The 25,201-nt window shown below is 39.8% G+C and overlaps 1 protein-coding gene across 1 annotated transcript in view; it reads left to right on the forward strand.

Moving 5' to 3' along the window:
• TMC2 (transmembrane channel like 2) overlaps positions 1–25,201 on the forward strand; it is a 133,235-nt gene that overhangs the window by 48,186 nt on the left and 59,848 nt on the right. Inside the window, exons 6-7 of the mRNA XM_087947321.1 lie at positions 22,378–22,459; positions 24,332–24,438. Coding sequence (XP_087803447.1) covers positions 22,378–22,459; positions 24,332–24,438 — 189 coding nt within the window. The remainder of the gene's footprint in view (positions 1–22,377; positions 22,460–24,331; positions 24,439–25,201) is intronic.

Genomic DNA, 25,201 nt, shown 5'->3' on the forward strand with positions numbered 1-25,201 from the left:
AAAAACTCCCTTCCTTGGGGTGAAATTTCACAGGGATCTGCTACAATTGGGAATCTTTGTGGCACATGTATGCACTTACATGCAGGAGTATGGGCACAATTTCCAAGGATCCTGAATGAGAATTTTTTACCCTAGCCCTGGAAGAAGCCACTGCCAGATGGATGGTAACCCTACATAATGCCAATGCACCAGAACTGCGGAACTTCAACCATTTCATGATGGCCCTGCGACATCAATTCAAGGACCCCCTTGCAGATCACAAAGCACTCAACCACATCAAAATCATGAAGCAGGGATGGCAGCCAGTGGCACAATATACTGAAGAATTCTGAAACTTCGCGTGTCATGTGAACTGGCCAGAGGATATTCTGGTAAGCTGTTTCAAGGATGGATTGAGTGATGACCTCTACAATGCCTGCATGGCCTGAGGGGCACCGAACCACCTACATGAGTGGTATCACACCACCAAAGAAGCTGAGATTGATATGGCCAGAAACCAGTAGCGAGCAGGACGAGCATGGAAAAAATCCCCACCCCAATAGAAGCGAGAGCCCTTCAAACTGCAAACCACTTTTTCTCTGAATCTCTCAGCCTGCTTCAAGTTTTGATTTGATTTGCCAATTGTTTACAAGATAATAAGTATAAATGTATACATAGTTGTGAATACATGAAATGGTTACATATAAGAAAAATAAAAGAATAAGAGAAACAATAGGACAGGGACGGTAGGCACGTTGGTGCGCTTATGCACGCCCCCTACAGACCTCTTAGGAAAGGGGTGAGGTCAATAGTAGACAGTCTAAGGTTAAAGTTTTTGGGGTTTGGGGAAGAAACTACAGAGTCGGGTAGAGTATTCCAGACATTGACCACTCTATTGCTGAAGTCGTATTTCCCTGCAATCAAGTTTGGTGCGGTTTACTTTGAGTTTGTATCTATTGTGTGCTCTTGTGTTGTTATGGTTGAAGCTGAAGTATTCATTGACAGGTAGGACATTGCAATGTATGATTTTGTATACCATGCTTAAGTCAGACCGAAGACGGCGTAATTCAAGGTTTTCTAGTTCTAGAATTTCAAGTCTGGTGGCATAAGGTATTCTACAGCGAGTAGAGGAGTGGAGAACTCTTCTTGTGAAATATTTCTGGACTTTCTCAATTGTGCTAATATCAGATACATAATGTGGGTTCCAGACTGATGAACTGTATTCGAGTATTGGTCTAGCAAATGTTTTGTATGCTCTGGTTAGTAGTGTGATATTACCAGAGAAAAAGCTACGTAGGATTAGGTTAACAACTCTTAATGCCTTTTTGGCTATGTAGTTGCAGTGTGCTCTAGCACTTAGATCATTAGAGGTGAGTATTCCAAGGTCCTTTACAGAGCTTGGGTCATCAACAAGATCTTGACTATTCAGCTTGTATTTTATTTTCTGATTTTTTTGCCAATATGTAAGACAGAGCATTTATTTGTTGAGATTTGAAGTTGCCATTTGTTTGACCATTCGGATACATAGTCAAGATCTTTTGTAGGGTAGCAGTATTGTCTGTGGTATTGAACAGCTTTACATCATCAGCGAAGAGAACGCAATTGCTCTTAATATGATCACAGAGGTCGTTTATGTAGAGTATGAAGAGAGTTGGTCCTAGAACACTGCCTTGGGGAACACCACTATTGACAGGTACTGGATTTGATAGGGCGTTCCCGATTTTGACCATTTGTTGTCTGTTTGACAGGAATGCTTCTATCCAGTTATTCAGTTGTCCAGAGATACCATAAGATTTTATTTTTAGGAGTAGTTTGTCGTGTACCACTGAATCAAAGGCTTTACAGAAGTCTATGTAGATTGCGTCTATTGCTTTGCCCTGGTCGAGTGGTGTAGTCCATATGTTTTTGCAGTGTAAGAGTTGCAGATTACAGGATAGTTTTTTCCTGAAACCAAATTGTTTATTGGAGAGTAGGTTATTTGTCTCTAAGTGAAGGATGATGGATTGGTTAATAATTGATTCCATGACTTTACAGATGACGCAGCATAAGGAGATTGGCCTGTAGTTTTCAACTAGGCTTGGGTCTCCCTTTTTGAAGATGGGGATGACTGTGGCTTGTGACCATAGGTTAGGCAAGGAGCTGGTTCTGAAAGATTTTTCAAAGATTATGCTTAGAGGTTTGGCTATGGCAGTGGATAGCTTTCTTAAGAAGTAGGCACATATTCCATCCGGTCCAATAGATAGAGATGGTTTTAGGTTGCGTATTGCTTTTTCAACATTGTCTTCTGTGAAATCGATATGTATTAGATCATTGTTGTTATCTGTGGTACGGCTAGGAAATATTGGGCATGATCCATTGCTGTTTACAAATACTGAGCCGAAGAATGTGTTAAAGATGTTGGCTTTAATGGTGTCGTCGTTGCAGTCTTTACCATCAGGTCCTATCAAGGGAGGGATGGACCTTGAGTCTTTTAGTTTGTTGTTTACAAAATTGTAAAAAGCGCGGGTGGAATTGGTGCTTAGAAGGTTTTCCTCTTGTTTAATGTGATAATTGGTGCATTCGGTCTTTATCTGGTGGCATAGATTTTTGTATCGGTTTTTGAAATTGGCAACGTGTGGAAAGGAGGGGCACCGAGCTGCAGAATGTCATTTAATCAGCCCAACCCTGGTAGGAAAATTGAGAATTAATGTAAGAAAGCTGAAAACCCCCGTTGCATTTTCCCAACTAGATGGGTCAGTAGCAGGGGGGAGCCAGCTTTTTTTGCCACCGAGCCTCTACAAATAGGCATTGAGAGCTATGAAGAAATGCTTACATTCATAGTGGCACCTGGCATTAGTCTTGCACCTCACATGGCTGAAACAAATGGAACGCCAAAATTAATTGGAAGCAAGGCACCATAAAATTTCAAGCACATGATTTTTGCTGAAAATCCACATAAAGAAACTGGGTGGGGGGGCAGAGCACCAAGAAACAGCCATGCCTGGTTACACCATGCTGGTCGAGGGCATACCCAAAGAATACAGGGACTTGGCTGAGGTTTTTAATTATTTAATTATTATCGGACCTTCATTCCGGGTTTTGCCAAGCTGACGGATCCCATCACTCAGCTCCTTAGAAAGAAGGTCCCGTTCCAGTGGGGCCCCCTGCAGCAACAGGCCTTTGAGGCTCTCAAGAAAGCCTTCGTCGCAGAACCTACCCTGAGGCATCCTGATCCACATCGTCTGTTTGTGGTGGAGACGGATGCGTCCAACGTAGCTATTGGGGCTGTGTTGTTGCAAGCCCCAGCGGATGGCGCCCCTCTTTTTCCCTGCGCTTACTATTCTCGGAAACTCACTCCTTCTGAGCACAACTATACTATCTGGAAAAAAGAGTTGCTGACTATCAAGGCTGCATTTGAGAACTGGCGACATCATCATGAGGGGGCCCGGCACAAGGTGGAGGTTCGGACGGATCATCGTAATTTGGAGCACTTGTCCACTGCGAGGAAGTTGAACCAGCGACAGATTCGGTGGTCGTTGTTCTTTGCCCGGTTCAACTTTTTTGTGACTTATATCCCCAGTGGTCAAAATCGGAGAGCGGATGCCCTGTCCCGTAAACCTGACTACCTTTGTCCCGAGGACCCTCTTCCTCCACGTACGGTGCTGCCACTGGAATCTTTGGCCATTATCCAGGAACCTGTGGATTTGCGGACTCGGATACAAGAGGCGCAGCACTTAGACGCTTGGTTGCAGCAGAGAATAGGGGAAATTGGACCTGACTCCCCATGGACTTTGGAGGAGGGTTTATTACAACATCGGGGCCGGTTGTATGTGCCCACGAGGACACTTAGAGCCCTCATCATGACTCAATGTCACGACAACCCTGCTGCCGGCCATTTTGGATTTTTTTAAGACCCTTCATCTGGTCACATGGACGTTTTGGTGGCGTCGAGTCCGGCATGATGTCTATGCCTATGTCACGTCCTATGTACCGTGCCAGCAAGCAAAAGTCGCGACGGGTGTGCCTCCTGGTCTCCTTTAACCACTGCCGACTCTGGACAGACCATGGGGGTCAATTTCCATGGACTTCTTAACACATTTGCCCTCTTCGTCGGGATATACGACGGTGCTCATGGTGGTTGACATGTTAACCAAGATGGCCCACTTTATCCCCTGTCGGAAGTTACCATCGGCTCATACTACTGTCCAATTATTTTTGCAGCATGTGTTCTGTCTACATGGTCTGTCAGACAGGGTAGTTTCGGATCGCGGTGTCCAGTTTACCGCTCAATTCTGGAAGAGCCTAATGACCGTGTTACAGGTGCAGGTGTGCTTGTCATCAGCGCACCATCCGCTGATGGTGGGATGGATGGTGGGACGGAGAAGGTGATTGGCATCCTCGCCCAATATTTACGATGTTTTGTTAACCACCGACAGAATGATTGGGTGACTTATCTCCCTCTGGCAGAGTTTGCCTTCAACAACTCCCAGCACACCTCCACTCACATGACACCTTTTTACGCGAATGTGGGTTACCATCCGAGGTTTTTCCCATTGTCGATCTTGGATTCCCCGGTTCCCGAGACGCGGGACTTTTTGTCGGAACTGCATTCAGTTCACCAATTGATTTCACAGCAATTAGAATGGGCTAAGGAAGATTATAAAAGGTTCACGGATCGTTCGCACCAGGCAACGCCCCCACTGGCCGTGGGAGAAAGGGTGTGGTTATCCACAAAGCATCTACGGGTCGATCGTCCGATTAAGAAGTTGGACCATCGTTTCATCGGTCCCTTCCCTATCGAGGTGGTCATCAATCCTGTTACTTATCGGCTCACCCTACCGTGCTCCATGCGCATTCATCCTGTCTTCCACTGTTCCCTTCTGGTTCCTGACGCCCCATCGAGTGCTCTCCATTCTCTCGCTGCTACGGTTCCTCCATCTGTACCCAGCGATGATCCCGCTGCTGACGACACGGTGGTCAGCATTCGGGATTCTCGCTGGCTGAAAGGACGGTTTCAATACTTCATCGAGAGGCTAGGAGATGGACCGGAGGTTCTTTCCTGGGTGGATGCTTCCACGGTCCACGCCCCGGACCTTATCCGGAGATTTCATGAACAATTTCCATTGAAACCACGTCCGGATCATCAGACTCGGGGGAAGGGCCCTGCGGTGAGGAATAGTGTTGTGGCTCGGAGGTTTGAGCCTGCTTTGTCAGAGGTCGAGGACTTGGTAAATGAGGAAGAGGAGGATTTGGCTCTGAGGTTTGAGCCTGCTTTGTTAGAGGATTTGGAATTGCCTTCCTCCCCAGGACTGTCCTTCTCGGCAGGATCTCCCCCCCTGATTGTGCCTCAGGTGTCGGCAGATAATCAGGAGAACGTAACAGAGCCTCTGACTGAGGATCAAGCTGAGGAATGCTGGTTTGATGCAAGGCAAAGACGCAGGCAAAAGCGTGAAATGCAATGTAAAAAGAAAGGACAAATCAGAGATTGAGATGAGAGACTGACAGGCCCCACAGGGAATAAAAGTGGGCATGTTAGCTCTGGTTTCTTGTTCGGGACAACTTGTTGTTTCATGAGAGAAGCTTCTGCATTTTTCCTGTGGGTGGCGTCAGCTTGTGATTTATGCTTCCTTATCGGACTTGGCAGACAGCTGGCGTGAGACTGCCAAGAATATTTTCAGATTAAGGACGTTAACCCTGTAGTTGCCGGACTTGCCTGCTTAGTTGTGTTTCAGTTGGAAATTTGGACTTATTACTTTGTTTGTCCAGGTGAGACATAACACTTTTTCTTTGTTATAACATTCAGGTACCATCCCTAATAAGAATATTTCAGGTTTCAAATCTATATGTTGCTTTTTCATTTTTTCCAACCATGTGTGTATTTTTGTCCAATATCTTTTAGCTTCTACGCATGTCCACCACAAATGGTAATATGTTCCAGGTGTCTGGTGGCACTTCCAGCATTTAGCTGATTTGTCTTTAAACACCTTTGCCAATTTTGCTGGTGCAGAGTGCCATCTATAAAACATATATGCTGTTGATATTGTTAATTTATAATTTCTTTCCCATAACTTCTGCCATTTATCTAATTCTATAGTATACCCAAAAACGTTTGCCCATGCTATCATTGTTTCTTTTACTTGTTCTTCTTATAGTTTGACACCTAATAAATAACAATACAATTTTTGATCAGCTTGTCTTCCATTCCTGTTAGTATTTTATCCAATTCTGTCGACTTCTTATAAATATCTTTAGCTTTGACATCTTTTTCATATCTTGATTGTATTTGCATGTATGAATACCAATGCATATCAGCTCCTTGTTCATTCAACTCTTGTTTAGTTTTGAGCTCACCCTTTTCATTCAATATATCCTTATAACTAACAATAGTTCCCATTTTACAAACATTTGGATGTATGAGTGCTTCCATGGTCAATAACAAGACTGGAATTTTCAAATAATGTTGCTCTCTAGTTTTTTCCATATTAACAATAAATCATTCCTAACATAGTGTCTTTGAAAATAACCGTGTATCTTGCTTCTCCCATACCATAAAAAGCATGCCAGCCCAATTGCAAATCATGCCCCTTCAAAGGCAACAACCTTATATTTCTTAACATAATCCATTCTTTCATCCATGTTAACACTGCAGCCTGATAATATAATTCCCAATTAGGTTACCCAAACTCTACTTTGGTTCTTGCATCCTGCAACATTTTAAGGCTAATTCTTGCTTTCTTCCCTTGCCATAGATATTTCAGTATTATTCTATTAATATCATCAAAATATTTTTTTCTCCAATTTTATTGGAATTATTTGGAACAGATACAATAATTTCAGTAGTATATTCATCTTAATTGTTGCAATTCTTCCTGTTAATGATAGCTGCATATTACCCCATTTTTCCAAATCTGTCTTAATTTGTTGTTTCAGTTTATAGTAGTTATCTTCCTTAATTGTTCCACATCTAGCCGTTAATTGAATCCCCAAATATTTCACTTTCTTTGTAATCTGGATATCTAATCTGTTAACTCTCTTTTCTGTTTTTCTGTCATGTATTTTACCAAAGTCTTATATTTCCCTTTGTTTATTTTTAATCCTGCTGCTTTCCCATTTTCTTCTATCTTATTTATCAACTTAGGTCCTGTTCCTAATGGTTCTTCTAGTATAAAAACCAAATCATCTGCAAATGCCTATAGTTTATATTCTTCCTTTATATTCTTCCTTCCTTCCACCCCCATTTATTTCCTTGTCTTTCCTGATATTTCTATTTAACTCTTCTAAAGTTAGTACAAATAGTAATGGTGACAAGGGGCCATTACCTTGTTCCCTTCTTAATGTTATTTTTTCCAGTCAATTCTCCATTTACCATCACTTTTGCATATTGTTGATAATATATTGTCTTAATCATTTTAATCAATCTTTCCCCAGTATGCATTTCTTCCATTTGCATCAACATAAACTGCCAGTTCACATTGTCAAATGCCTTCTGTGTGTCACCATCTGTCTTTCTGGATGCACTTCATAATATTCCAAAGTGTTCAGGATTATTCTCTTATTGTCTTTTATTTGTCTCTTGGGTAAAATCCCATTTTGGTCTGAATGTATAAATTGGTTTTAAAATCTCTTTAGTCTCTCTACCATTATTAAAGTAAATATTTTGTAATCGAGTTCAACAATGATATTTTTTGTTATGGTTTTTTTATCTGTTGTAAGTCAGAATCTTCTTTTGGTATGAGATTAATATAAGCTTCCATCCATGAATTGGGTATTTTTGCCTCCATCAATACTTCATTTAACACTTCCAGCACTGTGTTATTAAGGGAAACTTGCAAAGTTTTGTACAGTTCTGCTGATAAACCATCTGGCCCTGGTGCTTTCCCATTATTTTGTCTTTTTATTGCTTCTGTTAATTCCATCATTGTAACATTATTTTAATTTTTTCTGGTACTTTAGGTAATTCTGCTTTTTAAAGTATTCTCTAATTTCTCCTTCTCCAGCTTGTCTTGTTCATATAATTCCCCATAATATTTTGGACTATTTCTTTTTTATCTTCATATCTATAGCAAAGGTTTCCTTTATTGTCTATTAATTGAGGAATTGTTTCTGTTCTTTCTCTTTTTTTCAGTCTATATGCTAACCACCTTCCTTTATTTGCATTTTTAAAGAAGTTTTGTTAGGATCTTTTTCTATTTTGTGCTATTTCTTCTTTGTCTGCTAATTCCGTTTTATTAAGTTCATCTTATTTTGTATGTCCTTTTTTGTGGGTTCCTTTTCAGTTCCTTCTCCAGCTTTTTATATCCTTTTTCTAGTGTCTTTTGTTCCTGTCTCCTTTTTCTATTTCTCTTTCCCATGTATGTTATAGTTAGTCATCTGACATAATCATTTGCTGTATCCCATATGATTTGTAGTGAGGTTTCTTCTTTTCTGTTTTCATTAAAGAAGAATTTCAGTTCTTTTTCCATATATATAATAAATTCCTTTTATTTCAATATTGAATTGTGCATTGTCCATCTTGTCCCTTTCATATTACTTTTATCGGGTTATGGTCTGCCCAGGTATTTGTTTCAATATTTATTTCTTGTATATTAGAAATTAAGTCTGTTGATTCCCACATCATATCAATCCTGGACCAAGACAAATGTCTATTTCAGTAAAATGTATATTGATTATTTTTTCAGTGTATTTCCAGCCATGTGTCTTGGATTGCTATCTCTTCCATCATCCTAAAAAAGGATTTTGGTAATGTTTTCCTGGTGGTTTTTTGTTTTGTTTTTTGTTTGTTTCTCTTTTGTGTTTTATAGACCATTTCCACATCCACTATTGCATTGAAGTCTCCTAAGATACATATACATATATTAATTTCTTGTGTAGTTTATCATAAAATTCTTCTTGATCCTCATTTGATGCATATATTGCCACTAATAATGTCTGTTTGCAGTTCATCATTATTTCCACTATTTACACCCTCCCACCATCATTTTGAAAAATTTGTTTGGTTTTTATTGTATCTTTAATATATAATGCTACTCCTCTTTTGCTTTGTTGTGACAGAGAGGTGTATAGCTTTCCATTTTTAGGATAGTCCAGTACTTTATTATGTTGTTTTTTGATGTGAAACCCTTGTAAACAAATCATATCCAATTTTAATTTTGCTAGTTTGTTAAAAATCATTTTTCTTTTTGTTGCTGAATACAGTCCATTTATATTGATTGACATTAACTATATTTCTTCTTCCATATCTTTATTTATAATAAGGTTTTGTTGCTCTTGTTGCTCTTATCTCTCTTGCTTCCTTTGGTTTTACTTCTTCTCTTGTCACTCTTTCTTCTTGTTCTCTTTCCTCTCCTCTTTGTCATCCATCCCTCTGTCCTGCAGCTTCTTCCCGATGTTTAATTTCTTCTATTTCCCTCATTTTCTCTCCACTTGTTCTCTGAAATAATGATCATAAAATTGCTCTGCTTTTTCTATAGAATCTAACCTACATCTGTTCCTGCCATGTCACCATTATTCCCTCTGGTATCAGCCATCTGAAATTAATTCCTCTTTTAATTAATCACTTTGTCACAAATTGATATTCCCTCCTTAAATCTCTAACTCTTCTTGGAATTTGCTTCAAAACTATTATTCCTTTCTCTTTATATTTCAATGGATCATTTCTCATTTTCTGTAAAAAAAAATGTTCTTATAACTTTCTTTGTGAATCTCACAAGTACCTCTCTTGGTAGCTTATTTCTCAATGCATATCTGGTTTGGACTCTAAATATTTCATCCATATCAGCCATCACTTTCTAGCAGTACCTCATTATAAGTCTCTAGCATAGACAAACTTAACATGTCCTGTAAATATTTATAACTTCTGCAGGCAATTGTTTGGGGACTTATTGTTCTTTTGTCTTGTTATTGCCTCCATCAGCTTCATCATAATTATTCTTTCATTTAACATATTTTTAATGTCTTCAGGTATTTTTGGTAGTTTAGCTTTTTCTAAGTATTACATTATCTTTTCCTCCAAGATTTTTTCTTGATCATATAAATTTTTGTAAAATTCCTGGATTATTTTCTTTTTGTTCTCATTTTTAATACTTTATGTTTCCCTTTTCATCTTGTAGCTTACTTATCAATTTCTTCTCTTTCTCTTTTTTTTCAGTTTATAGGCTCGCCATCTTCCTGGTTTATTAGCATTTTCAAAAAAAATGCTTAGCTCATTTTATTTGCTGCACCAATTCTTCTTTTACTATTAGGTTTAATTTGTGATTTATTATTTCCATTTGATTTTTTTAAACTTTTCTTTTGTGGATCTATTTATAGTATTAATTCAATTTTTTAATGTTCTTCTTCCAATGACTTCTGATGTTGTCTTTTTTCTTTTTTGTTATGTAAGTTATGGCTAGTCCCCTAATATATGCTTTAGCTGTGTCCCATACTTTTGCAATGACATGTCTTCTTTTTTGTTTTCCTTGAAGAAAAATTCCATTTTCCTTTACTGTTGTTTGTATAAATTCTTTTTCTGGTAGTATAGATTGGTTCAATGTCCATCTCGGCCTTTTTGTTTGTTCTTTCCAACTTATTTTTATTGGACTGTGATCAGCCATATATTAGTTTCTATCTCTATCTCTTGTACATCAGTTCTAAATTCAGATGATGTCCATATCTTGTCAATTCTGGACCATGATTTCTGCCTATTTGAATAAATTATATATTGGTTTTTCCCCAGATTCATTTTTCTTCAAAGATCCTGTAGACAAGTTTCTTCTGCCATTTTTTAAAAAGTCTTTTTTAAATTAATTTTTTTAGTTTTAACATACAATAAATCCATTTCATTTCAATCGTGTGTTGATTAGGTACATATGTCATACGTTTAACAATTATTAATAATACTCTTCTTAACAATATAATCATATAATAATAATCACATTCCCATATATATATATAATATAAGTAATATTCAGTATATCTATTACACTAGTTTCTCTTATTGCTTTATAATTGTGTCTAATCCCTTTTAATTAATTTTATTTTCTAGCTATTTATAAAACAAGTCTCATACCATGTGATATTCAGATTCTTCTTCTTTAATTTCTAATGTTAATCTATTCATTTCTGCACATTCAAATATTTTTTCAATTATTTTTCCCTCTATCGGTATCTTTATCACTTTTCCAATTTTGAGCAAATACAATTCTAGTTGCTGTTAATACATGTATAATTAAGTATGTTTTTTCTTTACTATAACCTTCAGGTACCATTCCTAATAGAAATATTTCAGGTTTCAAATATATATGTTGTTTAATCGTTTTTTCCAACCATGTGTGTATTTTAATCCAATATCTTTTAGCTTCTATACAAGTCCACCACATATGGTAATATGTTCCTGGTGTTTGGTGACACTTCCAACATTTAGTTGATTTATCTTTAAACATTTTTGCTAATTTTGCTGGTGCTAAGTGCCATCTGTAAAACATCTTATATAAATTTTCTTAATATGCTGTCGATATTGTCAATTTATAATTCCTGTCCCATAACTTCTGCCATCTATCGAATTCTATAGCATATTCAAAAAAAATTGCCCATGCTATCATTGTTTCTTTAACTTGTTCATCTTCCAACTTAACACCAAATAAATAACAATATAATCTTTTAATTAATTTCTCCTCTGTACCTGTTAATATTTTGTCCAATTCTGTCAACTCTTCATTAATCCCTTCATCTTTAATGTCTTTTTCATACCTTGCTTGTATTTGCATATTTGAATACCATTGTATCTCTACTCCTTGTTCATTCAATTCTTGTTTTGTTTTGAGCTTACCCTTTTCATTTAAAATCTAGTAATGCTTTATATCTAGTAATGCTTCCCATTTTACAAACATTTGGATATACAAGTGCTTCCATTGTTGATAACCAGACTGGTATTTTCATATAATGCTGTTCCAAAACCTTCACATATTATTTATAATATATAGTCTTAATCATATTAATAAATCTGTCCCCAAATTCCATTTCCTTCATTTGTGTCAACATAAATTGCCAGTTCACATTGTCAAAAGCCTTCTGTGCATCTAGAAATATCAATGCCAGCTGCTTCTCTGGGTGTGCTTCATAATATTTCAGTGTATTTAAAATTATTCTCATGTTCTCTCTTATTTGTCTCTTAGGTAAAAAACCCATTTTGATCTGGATGTATAAATTGGTTTAAGTATCTCTTCAGTCTTTCAGCCATTATTGATGCAAATATTTTGTAGTCCGAGTTCAACAAAGATATTGGCCTATAATTTTTCACTTGTTGTAAGTTTGTGTCCTCTTTAGATATAAGAGTAATATATGTTTCCATCAATGAATTAGGTATTTTGGCTTTTTGTCAGAATTTCATTTACAATTTCTAATAATCACTTATAGCAGTGGTTCCCAAAGTGGGTGGTACCGCCCCTGGGGGGCGGTGGGATGCCTTAGGGGGGTGGTAAGAGGCAAGGGGGCCGGCAGGGGAGCGCTAAGATGTGGCAGGGGGCATTCGAAGTGCCAGCCCCACAGACTCACTGACTGCCAGCCACGCAGCCCATTGACTGTTTCATCGCTCCGTAGCCGGTGCCTCAAATGCAGAACCTGCATGCGGTGAGCCTTGCCAAGCCTGGAAGGGGAAGAGGTGAGAGGTGGTGGAAAGAGGGCACCTTAGCTTGCAGGCTGCCCTCTCTGGTGGAAGTGGTGGAGGTGCGCCAGAAGGCCTGAAAGCAAAACCCTCCCAAGGCATGCAGTGGAAGGGGTGGGTGGTCTGGCATTAGGGCCCCCTTCCCCAGAGAACAAGGGCCCGCGCAGCTCCTGCCTGGCCTCCGCCTCTCCAGCCAGCCGGGCTTGCACGCAGGATGTGAGTGGGTGCAGCTGTGGCTCTCCAAGGTGCGTGGCTCAGTTCAGTTTGGCTCTACGTGGCTGTCCCAGACCTAGAACCTAGCCTCCCTCTGCAGCCTGTTCTTCCGACTGAGCCCTGTGCTTGCTTGCTTGCTTAGTTTCCAAGCAATCATTCCCTCCACCTCCGCTGGTCTGGGCTGCTTCCGCACACCTTCCTCCTCCCAGGCGGAGAATAAAGATGGGCGGAACACTTCACTGAAGTTGGGAGTCTCTGAGCATGTGCAGAGTACCTCCCCTTGCTTGGCCCGATGGAAGTGGACCTTGGGTTGAAGCAAAGAGGGTGAGGTCGGCTGCATCGCTGCCCTGGGGAGGTTGGCATTGCAAAATTGGATGCCAAAGGGAGCTGGAGAAGGGGCAGAAGGGCAGCTGCAGGGGGCTGGAGAAGGAGCAGAGGGGCAGCTGCATTAAGGAGCAGGAAGATTTTAGCCATGGTTTATTCATTGACTAAGCCAGAATCAAACAGCCTGCTAAACTCTAAACCAGAATGGCTGGGTTGATATATTCAGCCCGTGTTTCTCCACCTTGGCAACTTGTGTGGACTTCAATTCCCACTCTGGCTTTGCTCTACTATCTCAAAGTGCCACTGCTGTTGCATTCTTTCTTTCTTTCTTTCTGTCTGTCTGTCTGTCTGTCTGTCTGTCTGTCTGTCCGTCCATCCATCCATCCATCCATCCATCCATCCAAAAGATCTGCCTGTCTGTCTGCCTGCCTTTCTGTCTGTCTACCTACCTACCTACCTACCTACCTACCTACCTATCTACCAATATAGATCTATCTATCTATCTATCTGTAGTGTATTCAAATAGAGACTTCTAAGACTACACTCCTATTGGTTAGTTAATGCAACGTAACGTTTGGTTAATAACGACAGTTTCGGATTGGCTGCCTAAGCGGCAGGAAGTTTAAATAAATGCCATTGGTTGCGAGCCGCGAGCAGCCGCTATAAAAAGGGCTGCCACGGCTCGACGTTAGTTGAAGTTACTGGTTAGTAATAAAGAGCTGAATTCAACTCCGGTCTTTGAGTCTCTTTTGTCCTGGCAACAGAACACTGGCGACGAAGGTGGGATTGAAGAGACCAAGACCGTAAGCATGTGGCAACAATAGCCGAAGGACCAATAAGATGGCCGGCAACAATTCGCCACCCGCACCGTTCAACCCAGCCGAAGAAGACTGGGAGTCATATATTGACAGATTCCTGATGTTTTCAGAAAGCAACGAACTGCAAGGAATCACTGACCAGAGAAAGAGAGCCGTATTCCTAACGTATTGCGGCCGGACTATCTTCAAAATGGCCAAGGCATTAGCAAGACCAAATGACGTTAAACAGATGGCCTGGCCAGACCTAAATCGGATGCTGAGAAACCATTACGCGCTGGCCATATCCAATCTCATTAGTAGGCACGAGTTCTACAAGCGCGACCAACTAGAGGGTGAGAGTATTGGAGACTTCGTAGCAGCATTAAGAGACATTGTGGGGGCATGCGAGTTCCTCAACATGGATGAAGCCATGAGGGATTGCATACTCCTTGGACTAAGAGATGCAACTCTACAGAGCAAGCTACTAAACCAACCCAACATCACCGTGAACGAAGCCATTGCTGAAGCAACTGCCGCTGAAGCCGCAAAGAAATCTGCAGCAAAAATGAAGCAGATGAATACAACAAACAGTCCGTGCCTGAATAAAGAAAAGAAAACAGAGGGAGCCCAAAAGCACGCTGCCACAACCTCCCACCATGAGGACATCGAATCATCAACCGATTCAGAAGACGAAGATGAGGAGGTAAACAAGCTCTACTCAGAAAGAAACCAGAGAGAGAGACGAAGTAGAAAACCCGAGTTCCAGTGTGCGGGTTGCGGTGGAAACCACCCGAGGTCTGAGTGTCGATTCTTGGATGCCACATGCTGGCATTGTGAGAAACGGGGGTACATTGCGAGGGTCTGCCGAAACAAAAAGAGCTATAGTCCAAAGGGACAAGGCAGTAGAAGCAAAGAAACCCCCCCAGAAACAAAGAAAGGTCAACTGGAAGCCGCTGGAGCCGAGACGGTAAAAATAAACGGTTTGATGAAAAGGAAGAAATGCATCAAACAATCACTATTGGGATGGCCAGAACAACAAACACTAAGAAGGTTTGAATCAACGTCCTGATAGAAGGCGAGCCTTGTGAAATGGAAGTAGACTCCGGTTCGTATTTATCAATGGTATCATGGAACATAATAAAAAGTTTGATACCAGACATAAAACAGAGAACTTGAAGAGCAAAGCCTGATCATCAAGGACTACCAGGGTAACAAGAGACCAGTAGTGGGACTGGGACATTTTAAAGTGAAATTTAAAAAACACACCGAGGTTCTTCCATTAACCATCATTGACAGAGATCGCCCCAGCCTGCTCGGGTTAGAATGGTTCGAACCGCTCGGAATCGAAGTGACAGGGATCAACAGCATCACCATGACAGATTGGGGAAAAGACCTGATGGAAGAATTCCATGACGTATTCGACGGGACTTTAGGCAAGTACCATGGGACCCCTATATCATTTAGCTTAAACCCGAACGTAGCTCCCATCAGGCTTAAAGCCAGGCGGGTACCATTTGCTCTAAGACCAAAAATTGACGAGCAACTAAACAAGCTAATCACTCAGGGGGTGCTAGAACCAACCGACCATGCCAGATCGGAAACCCCAATTGTGACTCCTATAAAACCTGATGGGTCCGTGTGCATCTGTGGTGACTATAAGGCCACCCTGAACCATGCATTGCAACAGAGCGCATATCCCGTTCCGGTAGTCCAACACCTGTTGCATTCATTGGGGAGAGGAAGGATTTTTGCGAAGCTCGACCTCGCGCAGGTGTATCAACAATTACCCGTTGATCCTGAGACAGCAGAGGCACAAACCATCGTAACTCATAGAGGAGCTTTTAAATGTAATAGATTACAATTCGGTGTAAGCGTGGCCCCTGGCGTTTTCCAGAGCCTAATGGAACGCCTCCTACAAGGACTAAAAGAGGTGGTACCCTACTTCGATGATGTATTAATATCAGCCAAAAACAAAAAAACAGCTAAAAGACTGTTTAAGGGCAGTTTTGGCAAAATTTAGAGAAGCAGGACTCAAAGTTAAAAAAGAAAAATGCCAACTTGCCACAAACCAGGTCGAGTTCCTTGGATACTTTATTGATGAAGCAGGAATCCACCCCACGAAAAAAAAAGAGCAATAAAGGAAGCTCCCAGACCCAAAAACAAAACGGACTTACAAGCATTTTTGGGACTCATTAATTTTTATCATGTCTTTCTGCCACAGAAGGCAACAGTAGCGGAACCACTGCATAGACTCCTCGATAAAAAAGCCAACTGGAAATGGGGCCACCAAGAGGAAACAGCGATCCCAAAAATTAAAGACTTAATCACATCAAAATCTGTATTGATCCAATACAGTGACACACTACCTCTAACTGTCACCTGCAACGCTTCACCTTTCAGCATAGGCGCAATACTCAGCCACACACTACCAGACGGCAGAGAAACACCAATCGCCTTTTATTCCAAGACACTATCCAAGACCGAAAGAAACTACAGCCAATTGGACAGGGAAGCCTTGGCAGCCATCTCGGGGGTGAAACGTTTCCACGAATACCTATACGGTAGGACATTTTCTTTGATGACTGACCACAAACCACTATTGGGAATCCTAGCCAGAGACAGGGCCACCCCCAATATCCTGTCCCCAAGAATGACTAGATGGTCAGAATTTCTTGCAGCCTACAATTACAAACTCATTTATCACCCAGGGAAAGCCATATCCCACACAGACGCATTAAGCCACTCACCACTACCAGGTCACGATGACGATCCAGCTCCCACCACACAGACCCTACAAATTGAAACGATCCCAAATTGGCCCATCACCGCATCGGACATCGCAAGGGAACGGCTAAAGATGCACTGATGGCCCGAATATTGAACTTGGTGGGATGGGGTTGGCCGGAGAACATAAAAACCGAGACTTTTAAACCTTTTAAAAACCAGCAAACTGAATTATCAATTGAAAAAGGATGCATTTTGTGGGGAGACCGGGTGGTTGTCCCTCAAAAATTACAAGAAGACGTGCTAAACATGTTACACAAAGGACGTCCCGGCATGGTAAAGATGAAGTCCCTGGCCAGAAGCTACGTTTGGTGGCCAGGAATAGATAAAGACATTGAAACCTGGGTTAAAACATGTAACAAATGCCAATCATCCAGACCCCCCCCCTTCAGCACCGGTTCTTGACTGGGAGACACCCAGAGGCCCCTGGTCAAGAATCCATATGGACTTTGCCGGCCCCCCAAAAGGATATACTTACCTAATCATCATGGATGCCTATTCCAACTGGTTGGAAGTCGTCATCATGAATTCAACAATGACAGAAGCCGTCACCAAATAACTTAAAAAACTTTTCACCACCCACGGTCTACCAGATGTAGTAGTATCGGACAATGGGCTGCAGTTTACAGCCTTGGCTTTTGAACACTTCCTAGCAGAACATGGAATATGACACGCTTTGACAGCGCCAGCTTATCCGGCAGCAAACGGAAGAGCGGAACGCATGGTTCGTTACATGAAAGAAGCATTGGAAAAGCTTGACGGAAACGATATGCAAGAAAAAATCATCACCATGCTCACCATCCAACATATAACACCATGCACGGCAACAAACAAGAGCCTGGCTGAACTATTGATGGGAAGAAAGTTACGTTCCTACTTGGATAGACTGCACACCACTTACAACCCAGAAAAGCCACCAGACTCTTCCAGTAAGTACCGCTCTTTCTTACCAGGCGACTTAGTATATACAAAAAACCTTACCGGAGAACCATTGTGGTTACTGGCAACAATCACACAAATCACTGGCCCTCGTTCCTACCAACTAGAAACAGCTGACAGCAGATCGTGGAAACGACACATTGATCAACTACGGACGCAACACATCGAACGAGACACCGACGTTCCCCAAAGCGCGGAACAAACATTTTCCCAAGCACCCCCCCCAGATAATAATAAAAAATCCAGACGGGGGGGAACCCTTTAATAATAAAGAAAATGAAAATCATCCGGTTACAAAACACCAACTGGAAACAGAGAACCAAGAAAAAAATAAAAATCACATACAATTAGAAGACTTCGAGAAAAAAGAACTGAAGGAACCTCAGGAAAGAAGCAGCCAAGCCGACTCTACCTGCCCACACACAATGTGAGGAGACCACACCGTCCGTCCAACCAACCCAGGGCGCAGCAAGAGCCCAATCAACCCAACAAGGCACAGTGGGAGCGGCATGGCTGAGGCACCCTTCCAGGAGGTTCCAAGGAGAAGAATGGGAAGGACTGTCTGAACCTGTCCGAACCAGTGGAGACCAACACAGGGACTGAATTGCGCAGGTCAACTAGGACTCACAAGAGCCCCGCCTACCTGCGTGATTACGTCACGTAACGTTGGAGCGAACCAAGAGGGAAGGGGTGTAGTGTATTCAAATAGAGACTTCTAAGACTACACTCCTATTGGTTAGTTAATGCAACGTAACGATTGGTTAATAACGACAGTTTCGGATTGGCTGCCTAAGCGGCAGGAAGTTTAAATAAATGCCATTGGTTGCGAGCCGCGAGCAGCCGCTATAAAAAGGGCTGCCACGGCTCGACTTTAGTTGAAGTTACTGGTTAGTAATAAAGAGCTGAATTCAACTCCGGTCTTTGAGTCTCTTTTGTCCTGGCGACAGAACACTATCCATCCATACATCCAAAATGTCTGTCTGTCTGTCTGCCTTCCTGCTTACCTACCTGCCTGCCTGCCTACCTGTCTTTCTGTCTACCTACCTACCTATCTACCAATATAGATTTACCCACCCTATCTACCTACTTATCTATCAATCTACTTACCTACCTACCTACCTACCTCTCCATACATTCATCCAAAAAGGTCTGCCTGCCTGCCTATCTACCTATCTACCAATCTACCTACCTACCTACTTGTCTCTCTCTGTCTATCTGTGTCTCTCTCTCTCTATCTATCCATCCATCTATCCATGTTCGAAGTGCCAGCCCCGCAGGCACATTGGGAAAGTAGAGCAAAGCCAGTCTGGGAGGGAGGGAGGGGGAGAGAGAGAGAGAGAGAGAGAGACCTGATGCATCTGATTGAAATGAGGCTTAGTTTAGACTCAGGCCCTTTTCCACATTGAAACATCTTTGCCAACACATTGAAACATCTTTGGCTTCTATTAAAGGTTTTGTGGACAAAACATGGTCAAGACTATCAGGAAGCTCTCACATTTTGTTGAGGCTTTAAACAGGATCTATTGGACCAGATCTCCACCCTAAAAATTACTTTTCCCCAATGTATTACAGTGCCAATTCTGAAGAAGGCAAAACCAAAATGTACTGGTAAATTACAAGGAGAACACACACACACACACACTCACTCACTCTCTTCTAACCCTGCTGGAGCAGGTGATTGGACTGGAATAGATGTCTCATTATCTTTCTCCTCCCTCCCTCCCTCCCTCCTTCTTTCTTTTTCTTTCTGTCCCATACTTCCATCCCCCCCTCTTTCTTTGTCTGTCCCTTTTTCTTTCTTTCCCTTTTTCTTTTCTTCCTTCTCTCTCTCTCTTTTCTTTCTCTCTCTTTCCCTCTCTCAGGCTCACCCCATTGACTTGACTTGCTTGGGCAGGTCCCTCCAATACAGTGGGCTCAATGGGGTGGACCTGTGGGCCCAGCACCTAGAACAGAGCAGTGTCGGCATGTTTGAAAAGTAGAGCAAAGCCAGAGGTCAGTAATTTTTGCTGCAAAGAATCACAAGAGCTTCTGGGTTGTGCACAAGAAGGGACACACATGTCAATGCAATTCAGCAACATAAAATAATAAAATACAAATAAAACAAATCAACAAGAATCGGCAAAGCATCTCTGATTAGATTTTATTCACTGCTAGAATCTAATCAGAGATGCTTTGCCGATTCTAGTGCAATGACCTGCTCCAGCAGGGTTAGAAGGGAGTGTGTGTGTATGTGTGTGCATGGCTGTCAAAATTCCAAAAACGGGTCAAGTATCTCTGGGGAGGCCGGTCATAAATTAGAACACTTGCTAAACAACCGGTCATTAAGTGAGGACTACTTGTATTTGGTTTACCAGTCACCTGGCCACGCCCACCCAGTCACACGACCACCAAATCACACCTAGCCCATCTTGTGATCAGCAAGCCATGCCCAGCCAGCAAGCCACGCCCACAGAAATTTGAATCCCACCCCTGGGTGGGGGGCACTGAGGATGAGTTTGTAGCACCAAGGGGGCGGTAGACTGAAAAAGTTTGGGAACTACTGACTTATAGTGTCCTGTAAAGCTTTATACATTTCTGCTGGCAGGCCATCTGACCCCAATGCCTTTCCATTATTTTGTCTTTTAATTGCTTCCATTAATTCCATCGTTGTAATTTTCCCTTCCAACATCATTTTAGTTTGTTCTGACACTTTAGGTAGTTCCATTTTCTTTAAATATTTCTCTATCTCTCTTACCTCCACTTGTTCTTCTTTTATGTAGTTCTCTATAATACTTTTGTACTATTTCTTTTTTTATCTTCATTTCTATGACACAGATTCCTTTTATCACCCATTAGTTGAGATATCATTTTCTTTTCTGTCTCTCTTTTTAGTTTATACACCAACCATCTTCCTGGCTTATTTGAATTTTCAAAGAAATTCTGTTTAGTATGTTTAATTTTTTTTGTGCTAGTTCTTTATCTATTATTTCCATTTTATGTTTTGTCAAAGTCATTTTATTTTGAATACCTTTCCTTTGTGGATTTTTTTGTAGTTCTTCTTCCAGTTTCTTATATTCTTCTTCTAACACTTCCTGTGCCTGTCGTTTCTTTCTATTTCTCTTTCCAGTATATGTTATCGTTAGTCCTCATATAAGCTTTAGCTGTGTCCCACACATTTTGTAATGAAGTTTCTTCTTTTTTATTTTGTTCAAAGAAAAATTTTAAGTCCTTTCCCGTATATTCTTTTCAATATTCAATATATTCTTTTTCTCTCAATATTAGATTATTCACTGTCCATCTTGCCCTCTTCTTTAGTCCTTTCCATGTTACCTTAATCGGATTATAATCTGCCCATGTATTTATTTCAATACTTATGTCTTGTATATTAGCAATTATCTCTGTTGTTGCCCATATCATATCTATTCTAGACCAAGATAAATGTCTATTGGAATAAAATGTATATTGTCACTTTTCTGAATATCTTTCTCTCAATGCATCCTGAATTGCTAGCTCATCTGTCATTTTAAAAATGCCTTAGGAAGTATTTTTCTATTCTTTTTATTTGTCCTTTTTGTTTTATAGTCCTTTTCTACATCTACTATTGTGTTGTAGTCTACAATAACACAAATGTGTTCATATTCCAATTCTGTTATTTTTTAAGGTAATTTATCATAAAATTCTTCTTGATTTTCATTTGGGGCATAAATTGCCACTAGTAGTATCTGTTTATAATTCATCAATATTTCAACTATTAATATTCTCCCTTCATTATCTTGGTATATTAATTCTGTTTTTATACTGTCTTTTATATATAACATATTCCTCTCTTACTTTGCTGCGCCAATGTAGTATGTAGTCTTCCAATCTTAGGATAGTCTAATATTTTCTCATGTTGCTTTTTAATATGCACTTCTTGCAAATGAATTATATCCAGATTTAGTTTTTCTAATTTAGTGAATATTCTTTTGCTTTTAATTGCCAAGTTTATTTCATTTATATTGATCGTCATAAACTTAATTTCTTCTTCCATATTATTATTTATGATATGCTCTGGTCACTCTTGTCACTCTCATCTCTCTTTGGTCTCTTGGTCTCTCTTCTTCCCTTGTTGCTCTCACTTCCAGTTCTTTTTCTTCTTCTCTTTGTTGTCTCTCCTCCCTCTCTGCAGCTTCTTCTCTCAGTTTTATTTCATCTATCTCTCTTCTCTTTTCTCCTTCATATTCTCTAAAATATTGATCATAAAATACTTCTGCTTTTTCAATTGTGTCTAGTTTTTGCTCTCACCATGTCACCATTATTCCCTCTGGTATCAGCCATCTAAAGTTAATTTCTCTTTTTATCAAACATTTTGTCAGAAACTGATAGTCTCTTCTCAAATCTCTTACAGTTTTTGGAATTTGTTTCAACACTGTTATCTCCTTTCCTTTATATTTTAGTGGTTCATCTTTCATTTGAGTTGTACAATTCTTAAAAAGGCTTTCCACTATGTGGGTACAGTAAAATAACAAAATCTTGCATAACTACTGTCATATTCATATTTAAATGGTATTCTTGGAAAAACAAACAGAAAACATTTCCTTTTGACCAGTCAGAGGGACCAAATTTAATTGAAATGCATTAGATTTAGAAGCCCAGAACATCTTCAATTTTCAAACCACTAGCATTTAAACTCTAAAGCATTTCTCAAGTCTTTCTTTACTTTAGCCTTGAATAAAAGCTTTGTTTTGCTTTGTTTCTTTTCAGAAATGGGTCAAATTTAAGAGAGATTTTGATAATTTTAAGACACAATGTATACCTTGGGAAATGAAAATAAAAGAAGTTGAAAGTAAGTTAATATTTATCTACATGTCTGAACATTATTCTCAACTCATAATACATAACCTGTCCTCTTTCACAAAATGTATGAACTATTTTCAATATTACTCACAAATCAGTATTCAAGTAAAATATTTTATTAGCCATCACCATCATTAAAACGTTAATATCATCTTTATCTTGATGTTCAGCCTTGGTCTCTGATACTACATGGAAGGAAAATCTTAATATTTACCTGGAAACTGAGTTGCAAAATACAAATAGCTATTTCATACAAATAGCTATTTCATACAAATAGCTTGTTTTCTCATTATGAGTATGTTGTCATTTCACTACGGTGTCTGCAGAATTCCCTCAACTTTTTTTTAAAATCACTTTTTCCCAACTAATAAATTCTACTAAAACACATACAGTATCATAAACTGCAGTTCCATCTTATCAGATGGAATGGATAGACTGATGTAGGTTCTTTTCCTATCCATACGATTGGAGCCATTATGGGATCTTTCATAAGCCTGTAAAACATAGTATTTAATTTTGGGGTTTTTTTAAGCAGTCTAGTTTCTCTTTGTTGTTTGGGAAAACCCTCCTTGAGTTGCCCATTGATGTTTTTACATCCACAAATGTCTGCTGATTCCATTCATTCATACATGCTCCTACATATTACAGAGCATCTCTTTTGAAGAATTCCTCAGCCCTATTATGATATATTGCAGAAAGCCTAAGATATATTTGGTGGAAAGAAAAACTAATTAAAATCTTCCAGGAAAAAATGAAAAATATATTTCTCTATGGCAATTACTTAGATTTGCTTATCATGCCAATCTTATAAACCATTAAAAAACACATAGTGGAAATCTTTTTGGAACTGCTCTATAAAGAAAGGTGCAAATAATGGTGAAAGAATGCAAGAGCTTAGCAGATCAAAGACATAGTAAATGATATCTCAGCCATGGGAAAAATAGGGTTATGTGGAGGGGGCACCCTCAAAGTAACCTTGCCTTGATTCTTCATGAGATATGAGGAAATTGACATCTTTTCAAAGTAGTGTTTTGATACTCTTCAACAACAAAAGAGTTCCAGTAATTTTGCAAAAATCTGTGTCTTGATAAGGCCTACCTCGAAGGGCTGACATAGTCCTACCATCAATTGAGACATCCTAGATATTTGAGATTGGATGAAGTGGGGGCATATAAAAGTTGACAAACACTGTTTGAGACAGTGAACAAATGTAAACTAACTTGGAGCTAGTGTTGGGATTCAGCCAGTTTGTACCAGTTTGGGCAAATGGGTTGTTAAATTACCCACCCCCCACTATCAAAGTGGATCCTGGGTGCTGTGTTGCACTGCAATGGAGAAATGGGCAATGGAGTGGCCAGTGCAAGAGAAGAGAAGGCTGCTTTCCCTCTTTCTTCTCCCTGCTTCTCCTCTTTTCCTTGTGCTGACCTCTCTGTTGCCTGTTTCTCCATTGCAGCACCAAGCAGAGACCAGGATCCACTTTGATAGCGGGGTGGGGGGTAATTTAACAACCTGTTCACTAGGGTAAGGTTGACCGTCACGGGAGGCTTGTCCCATATGTATGGTGGAGCTGAAGGATTAGGATGGGCCATGCCTCCCATGACAGTCAACCTGACCTAGTGTGAACCAGTTGTTAAATTATTTCAATCCCACCACTGCCTGGAAGAAATTATAAATATAATCAAATCAGTTTCAGTTTTAGACATTTGCTTCTTCCTCCTCCTCTGAAAGAACTTTAGAGAAAGAACTGAATGCATACAGTAGACACTCATATTTAAATTGGTAGCCCATTACAAATCCATCCTGTTCTCTGGACAAGTCAATTTCAAGAACTTTTCTAATGAAAGCTTATTTATTTTTTAAGGTCATTTTGGTTCTTCAGTGGCATCTTATTTCATATTTCTGCGATGGATGTATGGCCTAAACCTGGTTCTGTTTGGCTTAATATTTGGACTAGTTATAATTCCAGAGGTAAGTAAATAAATAGTTAATCTGAGAAGTGTAGTTAAGTACAGTATAAGAAGAGTTATAGGTACCAAATTTGTTGAAACTATGTATATAAAATCACAATACTTGTATCATTCCATGTAACTATAATTTTACACTTAAATTATTGGAAAAAATAATTTTTATCATACTAGTTACTTTCACTGAATTGATTGCCTATTTACCAATACCTATGGCTAGCTTACAATGTCCAAAATACAAAATAAATTTTTTAAAGTAATTCTTTCCATCCCAATTTTAAAAGATGACCCTGCTAAGAAAGAAAAGAAAACCAGATATGTTATATATCATCCTAGTTCAGAACTGTGAGAAGAAAAAATAGTAATATTTCATCTGTATGTGTACATATAGTATATAAAAATAAATACCTTGTAAAACAATGCAAAATTATCCTTTACTGAAAATCAGAACTAGAGCTTAAAAAAATATTTTATGTAGAGAGGGAAAAGGATTGAGAGAGGAAGAAAAATCAGAGGGATTATTCAATTCTAAACATGTCTAAGCAGAAACCCATCTAACTTACTCCCTGGTGAAAGTGGTAAGGATCCTTGAAATGGTGAAATGATTTAAATTAAAAAATGTATCCTTTCACAACATTTTCTCCAAAAGTACTGGAAAACATTCCTTTGATCAGATCACCTTTAACTCTAATTGGAGAAGGTTCATATTGCAAGCCAAGTGAAATGTTATCTAAGCTAGCACCGAATGGTTTCTCCATATACTGTAT

The sequence above is a fragment of the Notechis scutatus genome, chromosome Z (assembly GCF_049901735.1).
Source record: "Notechis scutatus isolate UNSWTSFEM ecotype Mainland chromosome Z, rNotScu1.2, whole genome shotgun sequence".
NCBI classification, from domain to species: domain Eukaryota; kingdom Metazoa; phylum Chordata; class Lepidosauria; order Squamata; family Elapidae; genus Notechis; species Notechis scutatus.